Source organism: Podarcis vaucheri (assembly GCF_965113315.1).
Source record: "Podarcis vaucheri genome assembly, chromosome: 4".
Taxonomy (NCBI): domain Eukaryota; kingdom Metazoa; phylum Chordata; class Lepidosauria; order Squamata; family Lacertidae; genus Podarcis; species Podarcis vaucheri.
In genome coordinates, this window is record NC_138762.1 from 77,267,209 (window position 1) to 77,291,817 (window position 24,609).

General features: G+C 41.6%; 1 protein-coding gene across 4 annotated transcripts in view; it reads right to left on the reverse strand.

Annotated features, from left to right (window-relative positions):
- Positions 1 to 24,609, reverse strand: part of MGAT4A (alpha-1,3-mannosyl-glycoprotein 4-beta-N-acetylglucosaminyltransferase A) — a 53,487-nt gene that overhangs the window by 24,214 nt on the left and 4,664 nt on the right. For all 4 annotated transcript variants that reach the window (XM_082220116.1, XM_082220113.1, XM_082220114.1 and 1 more), the window contains 3 exons: positions 5,893 to 6,060; positions 4,151 to 4,291; positions 1,495 to 1,628 (listed from right to left, as the gene is read on the reverse strand). In XM_082220116.1, coding sequence (XP_082076242.1) covers positions 1,495 to 1,628; positions 4,151 to 4,291; positions 5,893 to 6,060 — 443 coding nt within the window. The remainder of the gene's footprint in view (positions 1 to 1,494; positions 1,629 to 4,150; positions 4,292 to 5,892; positions 6,061 to 24,609) is intronic.

Here is a 24,609-nt window from a genome sequence, read left to right on the forward strand (position 1 = left end):
TAAAAGAACACATGGGGAATTCCTGCACCTCTTTTTCTAGAAAAATAACATTGACTAAATGTGATTTGATAATTGTAAAATCAAATGTCTGGACTCTGGAGAGTCACTTAATTTCTTTGAAACATATGTGGGGACAGAGTACTGAAGAACTGTTTGGATGATATTTTGTATTCTAACGGATTAGCCTCCAGAAATAAGTCAGTTTCCTGACCCTTCTCAATCGATCTTAAATTTGCTACAGCCGCGCAAACTCATTTTGTGTTAGTACCTATCCAGTTAATTAGGCAATTCAACAGTCATGTATTAATGCACACAATGTATTTATTCTCTTTCAGTTAAACAAGAAAGAGAAAGCAAAATGCCCCATTATAGGTTCAATGAGCACAGATTTAACAGGTGCTTTTTGCCTAAGATGAAATCAGGAAATCTGGGTAACACCAGAACCCAGATCAGCAGTGCCTTCAGATGAAGGGCAGTATACAAATTTAATAAGCAAGACTATACATGTAATTGTATACTCATGTCCATTCCTTATTAATATATTTTTCTCTCCCTTTCTCTCCCCTTCTATCAAAATTTAGACAGCAAGGTCTTCAGGTCAAAAGCATATATTTGGCCGGTCTTAGTAAAAAAGCATTATGCAAGTGGACTGCATAATTATAAAAATCTTCAACTTAATGTCTAATCCTCAATTGTTCTGGATTGTTACAAAGCATGGGCTTTGGCTCGGGGCACTTATCACTAATTAAAGCACAGCCACTTAACTTTCATATCCAGGACCTAGCAATACTCCTGGGCTGTGGAGTAGCAAGAGTTCACACTGCTGATCTGGTGTTGGTTAAAAAAACTGAGACAGGGTGGCAGTGCCCACAACACCTCGAAGACTACCTTCTTGCCATTGCATGCTTGCACCAGATAGAAACTGGAGGAAGACGTTTCTTCTCATATCACAGTTACAGGCAAGCTCTGTCTTGTTTGTTTGTTTGTTTGTTTGTTTGTTTGTTTGTTTGTTTGCAGAACATCACTGTAGTTGCGGCATAAGTCTGTTTCCTCTGTTAAGTGCCTTTAGCATCTGATAGCATCACAATTGTATCTTATTACAGGAATAACAAAAATATCACCCATACATAGCTCAAGCTCCTAGCCAGAAATCGCCATTTTCCATCAGAAATGCAGGTTTTATTTCACTGTCCATACGAATGCACATGCAAATGCAAGCAAAGTATTTAAATGAGAACTATTTTAAAGATTTGCTTAATTCTCCCTACTGAACTAAAGCCCACTCAGTGTAGAAGAGTGGAATAAGATATAATTCCACACGCAGTGAGCCTCTTCATGTTCAGAGAAGGCAAAACATTTTCAATATGACTATACAGCAGGAAGAGATGAAACACAAAACTTACAAATAACATAAGGAGCAGTAACATCCCACACACTGGTGCTTCTTGCAATCAGAAACAGAGCTACAATGGTAACAGCTTGCCTTGGGCTTACCTCTCCTATGAAGACAACCATAACACAGTCTAGTTTCTCTTCTGGAGACAGCTTGTCAATCAGTGAGTGAAGAGTTTCTGTAAGGTAAGATTTTACTTTTCTCTTTACTGTCGGAATTCCCATTACTATAGAAACTGAAAAACAACAATGAGCAATTCACTCGGGTGGTTTGAACAGGAAAGAATGTGGTTTGTCATGCAAGGTGTAAAAATACTTTAAAACATAACAGAGTGAAACAGGGCATAATCAAGGGGTGATTTTTTTTTGTTTGATTTGGATTTCGGTGTAAAGGAACAAAAACAATTTCAATACTACAGGTATGATCAAAACAGGAAGCATACATTTGGGCAGGGGGAGGGGGAGTTTCTCTTATGGATGGTGTGTTTGTATAAAAGTCTCAGACCATCGTTTCAGTCTCTATTTGGTCAGGACAACTGAATTTTGTTCAAATGTTGGATTGTGCAAGATACAACTTTTCGCCCAAAAAGCTCCCTTTACTCTGAGTTTTTCCTAACTACATAGCTCTTATCCCTTATGACTAATCCAAAATCAGCATCACCTACTTTTTCTTCCTCAGTTCCTGTACAGTAGTACCTTGGGTTACATACGCTTCAGGTTACAGACTCTGCTAACCCAGAAATAGTACCTCGGGTTAAGAACTTTGCTTCAGGATAAGAACAGAAATCGTGCTCTGGCGGTGCGGCAGCAGCGGGAGGCCCCATTAGCTAAAATGGTGCTTCAGGTTAAGAACAGTTTCAGGTTAAGAACGGACATCTGGAACGAATTAAGTACTTAACCCGAGGTACCACTGTAATTGAAACCCCTTCCCCCATCAACTCTATTAACACAAGCAGCCTCCTCAGTCAATGGGTGGTGAGAAACCATTACAGAACAACTGAAAAACTATCACAGTTTTTGGGGTGGAGGGAGGGAAGGTGCTGCGCTGGTTGTCTGAAGCTGTCCCAGAACTGCCATCTTTTCTTTCTACAGATTTTAAGTTGGATTTTTGCCAACAAGTGCATGATACAAGTCATACAAGTCACTTGCCTGATGAAACCCTTTCCATTAAAAAGAGTTTTCATGCATACATATACCTACGTATAAACCATAATGCTTGATCATGTGCCTTTCATACCTGACATGCATTAAAGCACACACATCTCGTTAAATCCAAACAGTACAAAATCCACAAATGCAAAGCCTCTCTATTTATTATTATTATTATTATTATTATTATTATTATTATTATTATTAAAAAGCCAACCAACAGAAGTTGGATTATGAAAACTTTGGGCTACTAGATAATGCAGACTTAACAATCCATGCAGAGCAACGGATGTGAAAATAATGTTTTGAAGAACATTTCTCAGGAGATGTCTTCATGACTAAGTCCTACTAATCTCTTTTGCAGGACTGGCACTCAGTAGCATAACATGAAAGAATCAAAACTGAAGGAGAATGTACAACCCGTTTACCTTGGGGCCAAAGATCTACTTACGCAGTGAGTCTTCCTTCATTTTCTCAACAACAACTCCTCTGTGCCTTATGAAATACTATACAGGTCACTTCACACACCAAATTTTGCTGGGTGCAATTTCAGAACAAGAAGCACACATTTACAATCATGGTTTATAAACAATCAGTGAACCATGGCTTGCAAAAGTGGTTTGTTTGTGATTAACAAACCATAATTATAACACTGGGCCAGGTTCAGATGGTCAAGTTATAAACCATGGTTTAGTGTCATGTGGGAACCAGGCCAATGTCTGAAGTGCACTGTTAGTTTTCCTTACTACGTACAACACCATCCTATTGACTCGGGAGTGTCAGAGACCATTTCTTGATGGGGCTGCAGAGGAGTTGGCAAGGAGAAAAATTAATGATAGTCCCCACTGTGCATGCAAAAAAATTAATAAGCAGCAGTTGCATTGGTCTCCTTGGACCAAGGTGGTTATATTTTATTGGAACTACTTTGTGTACTTTAAACACTTGCCAAAAAAAAGCAATAAGCAACTAAAGGAGGCCCAGTTACCTACCCCTGTACTCCACATTCTACAGTCCCTACACAGCATGGAAACAATGGGCAGGAGTCACTGAATGTGCCCATCAGTGGAAGCCTGTGCAAGGATCTCCCCTTGTGCAAAGAGGCTTCCCCACCTCTCCTCCCCCATGCCCCCCAATTGGCTCTGGGGGGTCAGGAGAGCCTCCAGAAGAGCATGCGGGGAGAGGGGATGGGAGGAGGGTCGTTCCATCTGGCAAGCTGTAATTGCTTGCACAGATGGAACATTTGTAATAGCACAACACTGAATTCCACCCCAGCCTACTAATTTGTGAGCATGTGGAAAAACCCATGCATTTGTTATTTTTAAAAACTTAATTTAAGAACAGGCATGCTGCTTCAAATTAGTGGGGGTTTTTTTTTATTATACCTTAACATCAAAAGTGTGGGATCTGCATGAGACAATAAAAGAGAAGGTTAAAGACAAGCTTCTTCCACCTTGGATTCAACCCGAATTCTAAGAGACAGCTAACAAAAGAAGTAAGATTCCTGTATCTTTTGTCTGCAGGTAGTCATGTACTGAGCCTTTTTGCTACAGCCACAAGGGTTTGTATACATCTTTAAGTGCATCAATCATAGAAATATTGTCAGTTTTACCTCCGGTTCTTCCAAGGCCAACCTGCACTGAAGGTCGAAGGCTTCCTTCATTTTTCAATAAATGAGGCAAGTGGTAATATATATTTGGCACTTGAAGAGCTTTCCTGCTTGTTAACTCCTTTAGCAGTTTTAACGTTTCGTCTGAAAACAAATATATACATTATATAACTATGCATTCATCCAACCAAAATGGACCCTACCCAAGTATCTAACTCAAAGTGTAAGGAACTGTAGACATTTCACAGATTTATATGAAACATAATTTTTTTAAAAAAATTCTAAAATAAAAGCAATAGTCACAGAATGTCACAAAATAGAGGTTTGCCTGGGAATGGAAGCAGCATTCTGTGCAACATTTGAAAGTCGGCTACACAAATGAAGAGGGCTTGCTGCTCTTTTTCAAACGAATGCAGCTTAGGTCCTCACCTAATGCCCTGTACATTTAGAAGAAGAAAGAAGAAGAGTTTGGATTTGATATCCCGCTTTATCACTACCCGAAGGAGTCTCAAAGCAGCTAACATTCTCCTTTCTCTTCCTCCCCCACAACAAACACTCTGTGAGGTGAGTGGGACTGAGAGACTTCAAAGAAGTGTGACTACCCCAAGGTCACCCAGCAGCTGCATGTGGAGGAGTGGGGATGCGAACCCGGTTCACCAGATTACGAGTCTACCACTCTTAACCACTACACCACACTGAGCACTGTATGACCATTTTAAACAGCCCCTAAGAATCCTGAGAACTGTAGTTTGTTAAGGGTGCTGAAAGTTCTAGGGAAACTTCTGTTCTGTTCACTGAGCTACAATTCCAAGGGTGGTTTTACAACCAATTCCTATGCCTGGGGAATGCTGGTAATTGCAGTTCTGTGTAAGCTAAGTATACTAAAGTAGAATTGTTTTCCAATCTAACCAATTGCACTACTACATTAACTTACATGGGTTTAAGAAACAGTTGTCATTACGAAAACAAAGCCTAGATGAGTTTTTGCACCTGAGGGAGTCCAATCTGGTTTTATGTATTTCCCCGCCACAAATGATTAATCTATAATGAAGTCACCAAAGCAAGAAGTTTGGCACCAGGGGGCTTTCAAAGAGAATGTGTGTTCCCCGCCCCCCATTGGCCCAAATGGATAAATTCTCTGCACACATTATACAGAGATCAAATCCAGAATCTTCCATGGAACCAAATCATATCTCAAGATGCTGGAAATAAGAAAGAATGCAAATATAGACAAGCAGTTGACATCTGTCATGGATGCTTTAGCTGAGATTCCTGCATTGCAGGAAGTTGGACTAGATTACCCCTTCCATTGGTCCCTTCCAATGTTACAATTCTATGACATTTATTCCCGTACTGGGAAAATGAAAATTTATTTAGGTATTCGTAGCCTGGATATCAGGTTGCTTCACCAAAGCAACAGAAACTAGGTAATAATCTCTAGATGCAAGGTATAGTGTATTTCCTTCACGTCCAAACATTCAGTACAAGGCAAGAAATTGGATCCTGTGCAAATCTGAATCTGAGCACTTGCTTCTCACACGCACTCTAAAGGTGGAACAAAGTTAATCCTAAAGGAAAGAGCAAGGAAGGAAATATTTGCTAGTTTTTATTTACAAACTCGTCAACAAATGAATATTTACAAATGCACAAGGAGAAAAAGATTGAGAAAAGTGAAGTAGCAAACATGTCAATCTTTAATTTGGATTTTTAAAGAAAAAATAATAAACAAGAAAATTAGCCTGTACCTGAAACACTGCTCAGTGCATCCTTACTTCCATTTGTTTCTGCGACTGCCCGTCTGAACTGCTCCAAGATGGCATTTAATTCAGAAGAACGCTGCAGGGTTCGGTGCTCAGCTACGCGAAGACGTTCTTTCAAAGCATGAAATTCCCTTTGATAAGCAATCAGCTTTTCTAGAAGTGGAAATAATGCAGGTTATTCGCTGTTTTAAGTCTGTCATGACATATGTGAACACTGCTTCTTCTGTAAAAAAATTGTTTTCAGTTCAAGGAAATAACACAGAGACTCCAATCTAGTAATATAACATTTCTTCAGATACAATTTAGCAGGTGGAAATAGACCGAAGGACTTATCTGCACTATAGGAAGGAGCACTAAGAAGAAATAAATTACACCGTAACAATATTATTTTGCAAATTGAGTCTTTGTGAATATGCTCATGTATACTGTTATTGGTGGCACTGTGGGTTAAACCACAGAGCCTAGGACTTGCCGATCAGAAGGTTGGCGGTTCGAATCCCCATGATGGGGTGAGCTCCCGTTGCTCAGTCATTGCTCCTGCCAACCTAACAGTTCGAAAGCATGTCAAAGTGCAAGTAGATAAATAAGGACCGCTCTGATGGGAAGGTAAACGGCGTTTCCGTGTGTTGCTCTGGTTCACCAGAAGAGGCTTAGTCATGCTGGCCACATGACCCAGAAGCTGTCTGCGGACAAACACCGGCTCCCTCAGCCTATAGAGCAAGATGAGCGCGCAACCCCAGAGTTGGTCACGACTGGACCTAATGGTCAGGGGTCCCTTTACCTTTACCTTTACTGTTTTTATGTCATCAGTTTTAACTTGTATGAATGGGAGGAGAGTGAGCGAGTCTTTGGAAAGGTGGCTCTGCAACATTGCCAGAGTCAGGAAAAGCAAGTTCTAGTGACTGATGACAACAAACAGGACTTCATTTTAAGCAAAACATAAGATTAAAGGCCAACATCATTCCTTGGGAAGAGGAAACGGAACATTCCAGAGCATCTGTGCCCATTTGACTAGACCCTAAAAGTACAGTGATAAGGAAAGAGCTCAGGACCTTTGGTTCATATAGCAAGAAGAAATCTTGCAATCCCAAGACCTAGCGGCATTTGGAAGGGGGCCCGAAAGATGATGCAAGGATCTTGCAATTTTCCAAGTCTGCTTTGCAGTCTAGAGAACATCTACAATCAAGACTGTGCCATGTGGTTAAAAGACTGAGCTGAGAGTGTAAGTACTTTGGTGTCTGGAGCAAAAACCTAGGCAGTGCCCCACAATGTAATGTGGCACTTCAGCATGGTTGTATCCTTGTCACTGTATGAAACCCAGAGGTTAAGGGTGGCATCTCTGAACGGAAGGACCCTTTCTCTTCAAAGACATACTCCTTCCACCCACGGAGTGACAATTTCAACTGCTACCCATTACGTATAGAAATGCTTAGTGGCTTTCCCACTCCCTGCCCCCATATTGTTCTGATCTTAGCATCATAGTCTAGGGATACTATATGCAATTTGGAGCTGAGCGTCAGAACAACCTAACATTGTAGCACTAAAAGTTCTGGGCAAACATCCAACCTGTTCTCTCAGTATAAGAACACAAAAGACAAGTGATGAAGCTCAGTTTTGATTCGTGACACAGGCAACAAGAGGGTGCAAGGTACCCATTAGTTCCACGAACCCTAGTTTCACCTTATGAACCTCCTATATTCTGCTTCTTTTGGCTTAGATGTATTTACAAAGAGCAGAAAGAACGGGCATTCCTGTGGTTAAGAATCTGTACACTCAGGTGGTGCTTCAGCCACGTTCTTACAGGTGGTAAACCTCCATATGCATTTCAACACTCCAGATTGTGCATAAGGATTCACATGCCAAGGTTCCCCCCATACAAGGAATCCCTTGCTCACAGAAAACCTAGGTATCAAGAATAAAGGTTTCTCTCTCACAGCTCCATGGAGAAGCATGCAGTCATGTGATCTCCCCCCCACACACTGCCAATATGACCCTAGCTTCTCAGTTGCCAGGTGGGCACATTGTAGGATAAACTCCTGATGGAACCATTCATGACTTCCATTATTCCTAACCAACTTCTAAATTAAGTACAGTGGAACCTCAGTTGTCAAAATTTTATCTGTGTTGTTTTAAATGAGACTATCTTGACTGTGAGCCCTGGAAGACCTGCACCCTGCCTTGCTGGCACTTTCCCATCTGGCCTGGGAGAATGGAGTGCTGACTGACTCCAGCTACAAAAGCTATTTTGTTGTGTCCTTTATGATATGTTTTATTTATTGTTTATGACTTCTGTTATATTTGTAACTATGTAAATCTTGTCATGTTGAAAGCTACCTTGAGCATAATTTCAACTATGGAAAGGCAGCAAACGAATAAAATGATGATGATGTTGATGATGATGATGATGATGATGATGATGATGATACAGGCAGTGCTTGAAATCAGCCAGGTGCCAGACACATTTTGCACCTGGCTATAGACCACTTGAAACCAAGTGAAGATGCCTGGGCACCAAGATGGGCCTAACAACTCCATCATCTAGAGGTGCACACCTGGGGATCATTGGATCTTGACTGTTTTCACACAATAATACCACAACCTGTAGAATACTATCTGTTATATTTTATCTGCTCAATTGGAATAAATTGCAGGAACCAAAACGCTTTTTCTGTGCAACCTGAGGAGGAGCAGTCACCATTAAGAAAAAGAGGTAGGCATAGCCCAATATTTATGTAGACTGTCCCTGGATCAAGAGACTTTTATTCTTTAAATTCTCAGAGTTCTTAACCTAGCTCAAGGTTGTAATCTGAACTAGCCAGATGTTGAACTGAGAATCAATCACAGTCAGTCCATCGTTTGAAAAATAAGACTTTAGAGCCATCTTGCCCCAAAATGGCAACTAGACATTCCGTTCTAGTGACTGTAACCTTGGTTTAAGGAGCCATTTGGTGCTTAGTTTATGTATCTGAGTTTCTAACAGGCAAGACTCTTGAAGCTGAAAACACACTTTCATATTGCTCCTACAATATGGTGGCAAGGCCACTGAATAGCAAGGACTCCAATTCCTCTTGCTTCTCATTTGCCTCCGATTCCTCTAGCTTCAGCATCAAATGAAATAAACTGCTAATTTTTAAAGAAAAACAGATTTGCATGCCATCAAGAAACAAAAATCCCTTAAAAACTCCATTTTAAAAATACATGCAGCACAACTTTCAGAACCAGAAGCAAAACTATTTATCTTTCAGACTCTGAAATTTTAGTTATGCTAGAATCATCTACTTGGTAGTGCTTCTTTTGCGGGTTGGCATCTTTACCACCAGCCAACCACCAATTTTATCTGCAGAATCTCACTTCCATGCTCTGGAAGGAAGTGCTTGAACTACGCCATCAACTGCCTGGGGCCAGGGAACCTGCTATGCCCATGCTATGCCCATAATGTAATTGTATCTGTGTATGAATTTTAATTGTTAGCTACTTGGGAAGTCAATGCTGGCTGAAAAGCAGGGGGGAAATAGGATAAATAAACACAGCCCCCCTCTTCCTTCCTTCACTAATCACAACACAAAATAATATAACTAGGGGCCGAATCCCTACCAGATCAATTTTAGATTAGTTTGAGGGATGTGTGGGGTTTTTTGCAACCTAGCTCCTGCCTAGAAAGCTCAATCTCAATGTCAGTTGATTGAGGTTTACCATTACAGTACCAGTTGCTGGCCTTAGAATTGCTTTATTATGTCTCCTTCACTAGACTGGAGAGCTGCAGCCAAAGAATCACATTTTTTCATTCTTTTGCAACAGGACTAAATAAGCCTTTGGCCTTCAGAAATAAGATTGTGTTATCCTTGGCAAGGATGAGGACAGGAGATTATTTCTGTTGAGAATTCCAGAAATCCTATGACTTCCTCAGTTCTTGCATTACACTAACCTTTTTTTTAATCCATAAAGCCTGGTTATCAGTGATAAAATAGCTTTTTAAAAGAGCTTTTTCCCAATTTTATTTAATACTTCCTACTGACAACTTCCTTTCCTTAAATATGAATGCCCTGGTGGTTGTACTGCCTGATTTGGCCTCAGAGAAAAAACTCATTGTTCAGTTACAGCTTACAACAGACATTTACCGAATTTTTCACTCTATAAGGCGCAGCAGACCATAAGACGCACCTAGTTTTTGGAGGAGGAAAACAAGAAAAAAAATATTCTGAATCTCAGAAGCCAGAACAACAAGAGGGATCGCTGTGCAGCGAAAGCAGTGATCCCTCTTGCTGTTCTGGCTTCTGGGATAGCTGCGCAGCCTGCATTCGCTCCATAAGACACACACACACATTTCCCCTTACTTTTTAGGAGGGAATAAGTGAGTCTTAAAGAGCAAAAAATACGGTATTTAACATTTGCACTGTGCAGTACAGCATACAAGTCTAGCCAAACAAGTGTGACCGTGGTCAGAGACTATCACAAGTCAAACCCAGAGACAGTCTAAACATGTGGTAAGTCAGATCCTAGAACTGCAGTGTCAGAAGGGACCTCAGATGTCATCTAGTCTAACTCCTTGCTCAATGCAAAATCTGCAGTGCAGGATACAACTACAGCATCCTTGATAGATGTATATCAAGTCTTCACTTAAATATTTTATATTTTAAAAATATTTTTAATGATACTATTCCAAACACCACTCCCCAGACAAGAAAAGGGCAGGGAAATACATCCACTACAAAGAAAAGTTTCAGACACCGTTGTTTACAGTCATGTAATGGAAATTTCATAAAGTGGGCTAAATCGTTCAATCCTTGTTTCATCTTCTTTCTTTACATGTCTGCAAAATCCAGACTAATTTTGTGCTGTATTAATAATCTTCTCTTATCTCCTGGGTAACAAATGTTACCATAGAAGATTTCGGTTTTTAAAAATCTAGAATGTTTTTCACTCTATTATTAGATCTGCTCTCTGCCCCCCATCCCCACTGGCCAAATATAAAAAGCATTTTTATACAGTATAGTGAAATGTTTTCACAAGAGCTTTCAGGGGCATGAAAAACAGACATAATATAGCATTCAGGAACTGCCAGCGCAGAAGGTTTTTTTGTCTCAAGACATTGCATAAGAGCGTATAAAACTCTGTTATTATTGTGTAATCCACTTCAGAAATTAAATGTAAATATTTGAAGAGGCTTGACATTTCACATTCTGAGAAAAGTAACTCTGCCTACACCTTCATTGGATTTCATTACACAACCTTTCCCCATCCTCAAAGCTTTTCTCCAAGACAGATTTAAATACACCCACACAAATTTTCATCAGCCACAACCATTCTTGCCTTCTTCCCACATAAGATACAGGGAGGGGGGAACCCTCACTGGGCCTAGGTAATTCCACAACATCATCAGAAAAGAGGGTCTCTGTATCAAGCTAAAAGAGTCCACAGTAGCAAATGCACTATTATTGCCTGATGCCAACAAATATTCAAGAGTGCCGCTCTCTAGAAAGGAAGATGTATAGTCCTTGGCAGGATTCCTGTTTCTGAAAGGGGCTGGACCAGTTGCCACCATCAATACTATGGGCTAGTTCAGAAAACCACTACTGCATACAGAAGAGTTATTTCTGGATAGAATTCGAAATTAGCCAGGTGCCAGGAGCATTTTGCACCTGGCTATTGGCCATTTGCAATCAAGTGAAGAGGCCCAGGCACCAGGATGACGCCTGACATCTCTACCACCTAGAGGTGCATGCCTGGGGATCATTGGATCTTGACTATTTTCACACACTAACAACACATCCTGTGGTATTCTATCCATTGTATTTTATCTTCACAATCAGAATGAATCTTAGGAACCAAAAAGTCGTATTGAAAAATACAGTGGTACCTCGAGTTACAAACGCTTCAGGTTACAAGCTCCGCTAACCCGGAAGTAGTTGCTCCAGGTTGCGAACTTTGCCCCAGGATGTGAACGGAAATTGGGTAGCAGCAGTGGGGCAGCAGCAAGAGGCCCCATTAGCGAAAGCGCGCCTCGGGTTAAGAATGGACCTCTGGAATGAATTAAGTTCATTACCTGAGGTACCACTGTATGACTTTCAAGCCACCTGGCCCCAAAATGGCAACTAGACATTCTGTTTTGGCAACTGTAACCTTGGTTTAAGGAGCCATTTGGTGCCTAGCTTATTTATCTAACACCGTCTCTGGCACATGGTATGCTGCTGGTGGCCACATAGAACTCTTCAGCCAGTACCCACCACCATGAGAATCACAGTGATGTGTGTACAGAGATCAGTCATCATTAAGAAACCGCCTCTACGTGACATATGCTCCCATGGTCCTCACATGTGAGGTGCTATATCAAAGTCACTTCTATGGGAGGAATTCAACACCATGCTCTTCTGACTGCTCCATCAGGTGCCAACTTGAATAAAATATGGGGGGAGGGGAGCAGGTACGCCCTGCTATGCATAATCAATAAGAAGACAGTGCACATGCACACCATGTGAATGGCAATGCCCATCAACTTTGGGGTGCTCAGCCCCCTCAAATATTTTATGGGGCACTCCGAAGGGACCTCAGCCCCTAGGAGTTGGCTCCTATGCATCAGGGTAAACATTTCTGCTTGCTAGCCAGAATGATTCCCCCTCTCCTCCTCCTCCACTCCACGTTGCACTGTTCTGGGGGTTCTCCTAACGTTCCAAAAATGATTGGGAGCAGGTGCAGGAGGAGAGGGTGCAAACCCCATTGCACTAATGGGAGCCCTTGTGCGGACGTTCGCTAGCCTGCTGGATTAGTTGAATCCCGGCCTATGTTTCTGTACTGAGTATAACTGGCTGACTGAGAGTCAGTGAGCAGACACTCAACTCATATAAGATATAGTCAACAGGTGGGCCACATGTCCAGACAACTAGTGTTCAACCTGTTTGCATGGGAGTTGCTCTACCCCAAAGATCGATACTGGTCCATCTTTATAACTAGAGGGGGAAAGTAGCCCGTGACTCCCAGGACACTGAGACCTGGCTGCAATTCTACCTGGATAGCAAGAGTCTTGCTTCATTGATCTACACCCTAGTAGTCTCCCAAATGAACTACTGACTTTAAAATTAGTCTGGAAATTACCAGAATATGGCTAAAAGTCTGCCCCACAGGTGGCATAATCACATCAGGGCAGTAATTAGCCATTCGTTGGCTTCCACTCCATTTATGGGCCCAATTCAAGATGATAGTTCAGAAACTTGGGTACATGGAAGTCCATCTCACTGCATACATACCCACCTGACCTTAAGACCCTTCAAGGGTTTTCTCCAAACACTCCTGCAAAGTGACTATAGGACAGAAGCACTCCAGCTATAGACTGCCCTCCCGAGAGAGGTTCATTTACTTTAGTATCAGTTTAACACTAAGCAATTATCTTTTTTTTATTTTTATCAGTTCTGAATCTGAGCCGCTTTACCATCTGCAACTATTTTCTATGCTGGTTCTACACTAATGGTTTTGTAAGAAAAAGGATAGCAGGAAGGCAAGGCCTTAGATATAAGCCACAGATGATAGCAGCACATGAGAAGGTCAAAACACAACAGTTAATGTTATCTTGCCCCTGCAACATTCAGAGTGCATGACATGGGTGAATAATTTCTGTAGAGTAAGCAGTCCCACCAAAGCAAAAAAACAACAACAACCAAACACAGAACAACTACTCCTATACTATCAATCAGGGAGATAACAGGGAGAGGAAAGAAAAGTTCTACAACTATTTAAACTGGAAAAGCAGTGTGCAGCTCGAATCCTATACCCATTTTAATTGTTAGATAAGCAGATATATAAGCTAATCTCCAAATGGGACCATAAACCTGGGTTGCAGTTGCTACAATGGAATGTCTAGACCCCATATCCCCCCACAATGGGATTTGTTGTTGCTGTTGATGATGATGATTTCATTTCTATACCGCTATAACAAGTCTCAAAGTGGTTTACAACACATTAAAACATCAAACAGAACAACCCAGAATAAAACAAATATTTCAGATCCTTCTCTAAGTGACATTTTGCTTTTCCCGGTCGTCAACCTGGCATCCAGAGATCTCCATGTGATTGCGATTGGACCCGTGCCAGTCACAAAACACACCTGGTGATGGGCTAATTTCTAACACTACCCACTTACATGAGAATAAGCCCCACTAAATTTCATGGGACATACTTGTGAATAAAGAAGTACAGGGCTGCACTGTAAACTGAAAATGCAAAGAAAGAAAGGAATATATCTAGATAATTCTGCACAGATGTTAGGGCAATACCCAACACTTCATGAGTGGACACAATAGGACCCCCCTTTCTTCTAGTCTGTGCCTCAAAAATGTACTCCAAGAGGTCCCCCAATGCACAAAAGTGGGTCTCGGATGCTGTAAACTGGTGGGTAAGGAAAAGAGGAGATCCCATTGCATGGGCAGGTCCATTCTGCAAGTGGGTTGAGAGCTTTGGCTGGTGTGAAAAACATGGCCAAAAGTCAAATTTAATTAGATTTCGTTTTGCAGGTTTATTAAACTGTGAACGCATTATCTGTTAGAAGCATTCAGTTCCCCAAAGCCCTTTAATGTTTTTTTGGGGGGGAGATTAACCCCCCAAAAAAACCCTCAAACCAATCAAGCAGACTTGTTAAATAAAGCTCTCTAAACTTTACACACTTAGGTAATTTCTTCTAAACTATTAAATAATCCATCAGGTCAATCTATTCCCCCATTCACCAAGGGATAATAATAGGGATTGTTTCTCATATTACACTTGAAAGACACAGGTGCATTGGGAGTCACACCAACATTAAAACGTCTATGAAAACACAGTGTAAGAGCTTAACCATGTGCTTTTGTCTTTAAGAGAAGGGGCATAGCAGAATGCCAGAGGGACTTTCTGAGACAGAACATTTTATCTCAGAGACCAATGCACAGACAGGACTTCTGATTAACTGTTAGCCTGGGGAATAATTCCTATGAATCAATGTCGGATATAATGTGGAAAAACAGACGAAGTCACATCTCTACTGACTAGTAAAAGCCAGCATTCAGTTGCTTTAATTTAACACATCTGGCTACAGAATAATCTTCCTGCAAGTATGTGACTGGAAGAGACAAAGGCAGCTAGGAATAATGAGATGGCGAAGGGAAGAAGTCAACCTGCCGCACCAAGACTGTTAACGAGAAACAAGTTGCTCCAATGTGATGCAACAGTCCCTATATGAACATGGCTGTGAGATGAATATAAAAATAAAGGAGTATAACAGCTTGGAAGAGTTAAGCATCCAAACAAATGAACAGAGACAATTAGACATGCATTTCAACCAGAAACATATATTTTGAAAGCCTGCAGATTTTCAGAGGCAAGTTCAAAGTTGGGTGAACTCTGCTAACACAAAGATATTCTTGTTTTAGACACAATTGATGTTCTTGGATATTCACAGAAACCCAAACACATGGCCATAAACAAAATAAACCACTGCTTCATTTTAAAAGCTGGCGGAAGGAAAGGAAAGTTGCCAGAAAAAGCAAAGATCAGAACAATTAAAAACGTGGTGTTAGCAACATCCACTTCCTGTACAGATGTACCTGAATACAGTGTTGAACACTAAAAAGCTTGTTCTTATCAATTATGAGCTAGAGGTTCAGACTTTAGCACGGGGAGGGGGGGATCAGCCCCAAATGAAGGTCAAATGAGGCAAGCATATGGTTCTCTGTCTGTGCATTGGTTTCAAACAATAAGGATAATTAAGTCCATGATCTGGATGGAAAGATAAGTCCTTTACTACAGTTTTGTGTTGAGGATTTGTTTCTTATATGTTGCTGCTGTTATTATTTATTAAATTTGTATAGTTCCCTTCACCCAAAGATCACAGGGCAGTTCACAAATACATAATAAATAAAACAAAAACAAACCAATGACCCCCTCTCCCACAAACACAGCATGTTTAACCAGCCAAAAGCCCTGGTTATAGAGGAACATTTTCGCCTGGTGCCTAAAGATATGTACTGAAAGTTCCAGGTGAGATCAGCAAGCTAATTTACAGCTCTGCTTCTTTAATCAAAACCTGGCTATTTGTTTTGCATTTTGGCACTGGGGATGTATAGTATATGCGAAGAGATTTTGCCAGTGGTCCCAACAAGAAGATAAAATCATCAACAACAACATTCCTGCATTCAGCAGGGATCACAATGAATTTCCAGATATGCTGCTGCTTCTGCAGTGGAAAATATTGGAGACTGAAGTCAATAAAATGAATAGGCTCTATTCAGCATGGTAACTAGGCAAATACATTCTGAGTGCATACATCATCCATATCTTGTATAAAATTTTAGATCACCTTTTCAACTAGAACAGTCATTCTTATGGTTGTAATTAACCCATTCTTTCCAGCCTCATCTTTAATGCTTCTAGACAGAAAGCTCCTATCTACTAATTGTTATTCCATTGCAACCTCCAGCAAAATTGCATTTGATTTTCCATGGTTGAATTTTTTTTGGGGGGGTCACTTTTCCCTCCTATGTTCCATTTATATCTATGGGCATAACATGGGCAAGAGGGAGATGATGTTTAAAAAATGTTTTTAAAAATTTTGAAAACTTTTTTTGCTCAAGTTTTCAAGATATATTTTAAACAGTGATCAAGCAAAATTGATGTTTTGGTTTAGGTAAGATATGTTGACTAGGGGAGGAGTTGCTAAAATTGCAATGGCCAGAAAAACAGCAGGGTTTTTTTTGAAAAGAAAAGAAAAGAACCCCAAATATTTACCGTATTTTTTGCTCTATAAGACTCACTCCCCCCCCCCAAAAAAAGTAAGGGGAAATGTTTGTGCGTCTTATGGAGAGAATGCAGGCTGTGCAGCTATCCCAGAAGCCAGAACAGCAAGAGCGATCACTGCTTTTGCTGTGCAGTGATCCCTCTTGCTGTTCTGGCTTCTGGGATTCAGAATATTTTTTTTCTTGTTTTCCTCCTCCAAAAACTAGGTGCGTCTTGTGGTCTGGTGTGTCTTATAGAGCAAAAAATACGGTATTTCATTAGTGCAATTTTTCTCTCATTTAATAACTATTGTGCAAATGGTTTGGGGGGGTTAAGAGAGAGAAGCGTTTTAGTGCCAATTAACTACAAAAGCAATTAAAACAAATAGGGTAATAAGATAACACCCACCCGAAACATAATGATGAAGGTGAGTCTAGTGCCCTTTTCATCTGCCTGATATCCCTTAGGCCAGGGAGAAGAAAAATACTTCTAAGGGAATTTATTCCTACGGATACTGTAAGACTGTTCTTCTCAAGAAGTTGGACCTTCTAAGTTCTGACAAGATGGAGCAATACCAGACAGTTACTGGATCATTATATTACATGAATGCCTCAAAAAATGTGAGAAATTTAAACATGTCAGTTTCACCCTAGGGCTTCAATCTAAACAAAGCTGCAAGGGATTATGGTCTAGTGTGAAAGCGCTATTTGAGAAGGATGAGCATTCAGAAGGGCAGGGAGGTAGGTGTGATGAAGGTAGTCTAGATCAGGTTTGAGGATTCTGTGCCCTCCAAATGTTGCTGGGCTCCTTGAGTTGTCCATCCACCTTGAACACTGGCTAGGCTCTAGTGCTTTTTTCCTAGAAAAAGAGGTGCTGGTACTGCATACCCTTGAGTGCCTCCCTTTAAAAAAAAGCACTGCCAGGCTCACTGGAGCTGATGGGAGTTGGAGTCCAACAATATTTGGAGTGTACCGGTTCCCCACCACTAATCTAACAGAAAAATTAAGTTGGAACGCAATGTAGCTCTATTGGACAGTAGCCTTACAGTCATTGTAGAGTCACCTTCCTGGAATTGTGCTGCAATGTGCCTTTTAAGCATGGGAACTTTATTTGGGGGGGAAACAAAGGAAGGAACCAGGATCGTCCCATCCACACATGGGACCTTGTTCTATCACCAGGAAGGTGACTGTGCAATAAACAGGAAGGCAGCCATGCAGATTACACAGCTTGAGCTGTCTTCCCCCCCCAAAAAAGGAGAACAGTGCCAAACCTACCAATATTTTAATAAGTTATGCAGAGAGGGAGCCGCAGCCCAAGCTAGGAAAGGAGGTGGTATGGGAACACTTTGCTACTTTAGACAAATTCAAATCTCCAGGGCCCGGTGAGCTGCATCCAAGAGAACTAAAGGAATTTGCAGATGTAATCTCAGAGCCTCTGTCTACAGTCTTGAAGAATTCTTAAGAGAACAAGTGAGGTCCACATCTTCAAAAGATGGGGGAAGGACAGAGGCAACTACCGACTGGTCTACTTGACGCTGATACCAGGAAAGGTCCTGGAACAGTTGCACACCTCCACAGCAGTCATGCAGCTGGATCCTGTAGTCAAAAATAGGTGATCTTACACCCACAAATTCTACTGCATCTCATACTACTATTTTTTTAAAATATATCATAAACTTGTATACACAATATACAAGTAATAAATTTATGCCACGTTGGAGTACAGTATACAATCCATTGAGACTTGAGATATAGGTGGTCATCAAACAATAAGACATTAATAACCACATAATACAGAAGTACTAGACTTGCCTGTATCACCATTACCCAAACACTTGGGCTATTACAGAATGGCTGCAACTTTGAGTATATGTCCCCTGCCCGCTAAATGACCAACAACTGAGCCCCCTGAGTTATACAATTTACCGTATTTTTTGCTCTATAAGACTCACTTTTTCCCTCCTAAAAAGTAAGGGGAAATGTGTGTGCATCTTATGGAGCAAATGCAGGCTGCACAGCTATCCCAGAAGCCAGAACAGCAAGAGGGATTGCTGGTTTCACTGCGCAGCGATCCCTCTTGCTGTTCTGGCTTCTGAGATTCAGAATATTTTTTTCTTGTTTTCCTTCTCCAAAAACTAGGTGCGTCTTGTGGTCTGGTGCATCTTATAGAGCGAAAAATACGGTATGTAATATCAAATTGCAAAGACAGCCATGTCAGCTCTTACAATGTTTGTGATAGACAGCTGACTTGAATACAAAGTTTTGACTAGTTATAAACTTTTCCAAAAAATAATGTTTTAAAGCAAGTACTTTGTAGAAGCTAACTCGGTTTTTCAGTTTTGGTTCTTGCAATGCACATGCAGGGGTTTGCCACGTCTATCCTATTTTATTTGAAAGCCATTGCATAGTGTTAAAATGGGATTTGGGCCACAGGCTTTAGTGGCAAATAATTTAGCATCAGGATATCTCAAGCCCTAATTTGGGACTTACAGGACCATCACTACATATAACGTATCACTGCACTGAAGAGACATTTTGACCTGAAAAAACTGCGGAGAAGAGAACGATAAGACGACAATGCAATTATCCTCCAGATGAAACTCTAATCAGGTAGTACAGTTCATTTAATTTACACAGAGCCATCTGTCACCAGTAACATTTCTCACCTAATTAGTAACCACTATTCTCTCAATCGGTTTGCACATGGAATGTGTTTTACTTACATCAAGCCATCAAGCTTTGGATTGCATTTTCAAATGGCTTCAAAATCTTAACCAGCTAATATTCCTTAAAAAGTGTTTCAATTACACACACATGAAAATGTTTGCATGGTGTGGTAAGCCAAACTATGGCTTTGTGAGACAATGCAAATGGCTGGGCTCTCACAGATAGAAAGGAGCTCTCACAACCACTTTGCTCCTTTTTACTGCTGCACTGCATTAGCAAAATTTTGGCTTGGTGTGTCATCTGACCCGGGATTCACAGTTAAGCTCTCTCCTCACTAACCAAGGTTTGATACAAAACATACATCGGAAGGATGATATGTGAAACAAATGCACATTTGCAGCGTAAAAACTGATTCTCCAGAAAGACAGGAGTGGCGGAGCAACTGTGGGTGTTCCTGGATGACAGAGGGTGAATTCAGATTATTGCATTAGTAATTGTGATACTTAGAAGAATGGGAACTTTTTACAAATTATTTGAAAAGACCACAAAATTAATCGGACTCCTTGGCAGGTTTTGAATAAACATACTCAAATTTATTGATTGTTAACATAGTAGATATATAATATAAGGATATATACAATTTTACAGTATGCAGAGAACAATAGAAGTTGAGAAATCAGAGAGAGGAGCTGAGGGAAGTCTCGGGGGGGTTGATGGGTCGGTGGGGGGAAGGGGGGAAACAATGAATATGAGGTGTTTTGTTATGTTGAAATTGTTAATTAAAAAAAAAAGTAATTGCAATACTTAGGACCAGTTTCTCAAACTTTGGTCTCCAGCTATTTTTGGACTACAATTCCCATCATCCCTGACCACTGGTCCTGCTAACTAGGGATGATGGGTGCTGTAGTCCAACAACAGATGGGAGACCCAAGTTTGGGAAACCTTGCTGTGGTTATTTGCTCCAGAATACTATAGAATACTGAAGACAGGATCACACGCTCCAGATGAAAGAAGCCTGTGAAACACCCTGGGCACAAGAGGAGAAAGAACAGAAGAAGGCACACCACATGCTGCCATGCTGCAGGATTCTCCATCACTTTGTCTCTTCCTTCTCTAAATTGTTTCCCCAATGTATCATCTCTGGTACCAAAGCAAACAGCAGAAGCTTCCCTAAACAGTCATCCAGCCATGGGACCTCTTGCCAAACTCAGGCTGCCTCTACATCCCAATATATCTGCTTCTTCTCTTCTGCTTCACTCTTCTTGCCTCCTAGCCTCTCCTGTCCCTTCACTGTGATGCAATTTCTCCCCTTCTGCCAACTTGAGCTGCCGCTACCGTCACCATAGCTACCCTTCTCCTCATCTCTTATTGTGACAAATTCTCTTCAGATAATGTCTGTGACCATTTCAAGGTATCAAAGCATCCTAGCCAAAGCATAGCTGTCAACTTTCAGATTTGAAAATAAGGGATCAGCAGCCTCACCTGTCCCGAGGACAGCCTACGGGATATCTAACAATCCGGGATGGCAGCGGGAAATGGCGCTGGAATAAGGGAATTTCCCACAAAAAAAGGGAAGGTTGACAGCCATGAGCCAAAGGTGGAATATGCACACTCAACCATTTCTTAGCTGACTATACACATCACATGTATGTGTGTGTGTACCTTAGACCATGGTGCCCAATAAGCTGATTTGATGTTTGTTAGTCAGATCAAAAGGGTCCATAAATGTGGCTGCCAGAAGCAAATCAAAACTCCTTCCAGAAGCCTCTTGCCCTCAAGCTCAGGAAGTGACACATATGCATAGTGAAAAGGGCCCCAGCCCCCCCACTGAGTTATCCTGCACACACAAATAGTTCATAGAGTGGGGTGTCAGTCTTGCACCATACTGAGTTCTGGGAGGTAGTCGACAACTACTTCTGACATCCCCAAAGCCTGGAAACAGGTGAACCATGGCCGCCGCCTCTCCCTTGAGTCCTCTGTATATGCCAGAAGAATGAGGGGTTTGGGACACTGTCTCAGGAGGAACATGAATAATTAAGGCCAAAGTGTAGAGCCTGCAAAGTCAGCTTACAAATGCAAGTAGCATCTGAATGGTCAACAGATATGCACAGTATATCATCGTAGAAGGTGTGTGTGTGTGTGTGTGTGTGTGTGTGTGCGTGTGTGTGTGTGTACAGTGCTAACCATATGCATCAAATGACACACTGGAAACCAGATGTGGATTTTCACCAAAGGAGTCCCCCAGATCATTTCCTCCAGCATTCATTGCTCAATGACTGCTTGCATCAGCAACGCATTTTAAAATGGTGAACACAATGGGCTAAGGAGGAAGCAGCCAACTGTACTTTGAGGCAGGATATGACAGAACACAAGAGCCCTCTGAAGAGACACACGCATTAGCCACATGCCTTTATCATCTTCCCCAATGTTGGAAAGGCAACTTTTGCAACACGTCTTCTCTACTCACGGAAGCTATCTGTGTGATATAGAACATGGGTAGGCAAACTAAGGCCCAGGGGCTGGATCCGGCCCAATCGCCTTCTCATTCCGGCCCATGGACAGTCTGGGAATCAGCATGTTTTTACATGAGTCGAATGTGTGCTTTTATTTAAAATGCATCTCTGGGTTATTTGTGGGGCACAGGAATTCATTTTTTTTTCCTTTTTCAAAATATAGTCTGGCCCCCCCACAAAGTCTGAGGGACAGTGGATCAGCCCCCTACTGAAAAAGTTTGCTGACCCCTAGTGTAGCATAGCAGATCCTCCCACACTGCCATAGTTCATTTCCCAGCACTGGGTGACAATGAAGATGGTGACGAGGGTGTTGTAGAGGGGAGGGCAGGGACTACAAGCTGTTACCCCTCAAGTGATGGCAATCATATAGGGAGAAGCAAACAACTGAAGAGGGCTCGCAACATTTACCATTTCCAGGAAGAGCACAACCCAGGTGGCCAAAATTTAAGCAGACAGAGAGAAGCTGGGATATATAATGGGCCCTATAGAGTGCTCATAGGCATAGCAGTTAACAATATTGGGTGTAAGGAACTAGTTACCATTGGTGTTATTTGGCCAACACAGGGGTCTGTTCCATTTCCAGTTTTAAAAGGTCCACATAAGCACTGGTGTGTTGCTGCTTGACACATATAACTGCTGTAGTGGATAAGTGCCAAAGATTTTAAAAGATATGTATATTGCCCTAGAAAGAGCAGCAACAGGAACAGGGCTTTCAGCATCTGAATTATGTGTATAGATGCAGCTATGGAAACAACTTCGTGAACACAATTTCTACATAGTTAAAAAAAACACCACCAAAAAAGGCCTTTAAAACCTGAAACCAGAACTAAGCCCGTAGAGTGGGGTGGCCTGGTGTACTACACCAAAAGGATGGCTTTCATTTTAAATGCAATTTCGCATCTATTGTACTCCTGCTTGTTGACAGAATTACAGTGGAACCTCAGATTGTGGACGTAATCCGTGACGGAGACAAGCCTGTAACCTGCAGCATTTGTAACCTGCAGCGTGCATCTACACACGCGCTTCTGCACAAGCAGCGGAACGCGGAAGTAACCCTTTCCGGTACTGCCGGGTTTCCTGCAGTCCGCAATCTGAAAACGCGTAACCCGAAGCGTCTGTAACCAGAGGTACCACTGTATTTGTCACGTTCTGATTCACGGGTGATCGAAGTCCCGGCAGGGGACGTCAGGACTGGGGGCAAGATGGCGGGGTGGGAGCAGGAACGGGGGTCCAGAAGCCAGGAGTCAGGAAGCCAAGAGTCCAAGGGTCAGAGAGCCGGAAGTCAAGAAGCCAAGGGTCCGAGGGTCAGGAAGCAAGGAGTCACAAAGCCAGGGGTCCGAGGATCAAGAAGCAGGGAGTCAAGAAGCTGAGGTTCAAGGAAGCATGAAGCCAAACACAGCAAGGCAGGAAGCGTGTTGCTGTGGCGAAGAGCCGAAGGGCAATGCTGACCTTATATCCCTTCCCAGGTCTTGCCACCAGGTGCTGTGAGTTACCAATCGGCCTCACCTGTGAGGCTGCACCTTGCCTCTTCAGAACAAACTTAGGAAGGCCCCAGTCCTGCAAAGTCCTATTGGTCACAGGGCCTGGCTCCTGCACACACACCTGACAGTATTCCGCAATAAGTTACCGGCCTAAAAACAATTAAGCATTGACACGAGCCTAAGTTATGGAAAAAGACTAACAAGGCATCCAACTTTAAAACTGAGTTGCAAATAACCGTATGGTCATAATCAATCATTTGTGAACCTATGGTCATTTCCTGCCCTGTGGGTGATATTGTTAAGTGTAAGAAACACAACTTTCATTAGCTGAATTAACCTGCTGCACTTTGTCAGATCTTAAAGTAACAGGCTATTTAGGCCATCTGTTTTGCATGCAGCATGGGATACAAATATCACACTCATACATACTGCACATTTAGGCATGCAAGCTACATATAAGTAGTTGCCTCTTGGAAGAAGCAATGCTAAGAGATACAAATGTTGCAAGGTTGATAATAAGGAGAGGAAAATAGCTCTTTGACTAAAGAGATGAAAGTCAGAAGCTGGCAAATCCTGCTAAAACAGAAGTGTGTGAATGCGATATTAAATAGTCTCTAGATAATGAGCAAGAGTTTTCAGCGAAGCATGCCCTCTCTTATTAACTATGTTTACTTTGTGATTTGCCTAAATAAACTCCAAGCGAAATAAATTTTAACCTGCACAGATTATGGTAAATGTTTTCAGTTTCATCTAGAAAAAAAATCAGAATCACCTGGCCTGAAGTGCAGACGGCAGACTGACATGCCACTCAAATAAAAGGCTTAAAAGCTACATGAATAAATTAACACTACTGAATGAAATGGACCGTGGAAGCTAGAAAACATTTAAGATTTTCAAATATGCTAAAAACATCAGTCAAGAGGCAGCAGTTATGTATTCCCAAATGGTTCCTACTTATAAAGAGACCATATTGGCTGTAAGTCCTGAAAGACTTGTTCCTGCCTTGCAGGCCATTTTCCACCTGGCCAATCGACGTTACAGTCTTTCATGTCCCCTTCAAAAAGCAGTTTTTCCTGCTCTCAGTCCAATTCTATACAGGTTCACTTGCAATGCAAACTTTGCTCTGCTCAAGAGGACATGACCCCAGGAATACTTATACAGATATAACACTGATAAATGGGCAGAGCAAGAAGCAGGAAGCACATCTCCAAAGACATCCCCTGATATATAAATCAGCCTTTAGTTTCAAAGGCAGCAGTTCTAATACATACGTACATGAAGCCACCTTGTACCAATGGTCCACTGGCC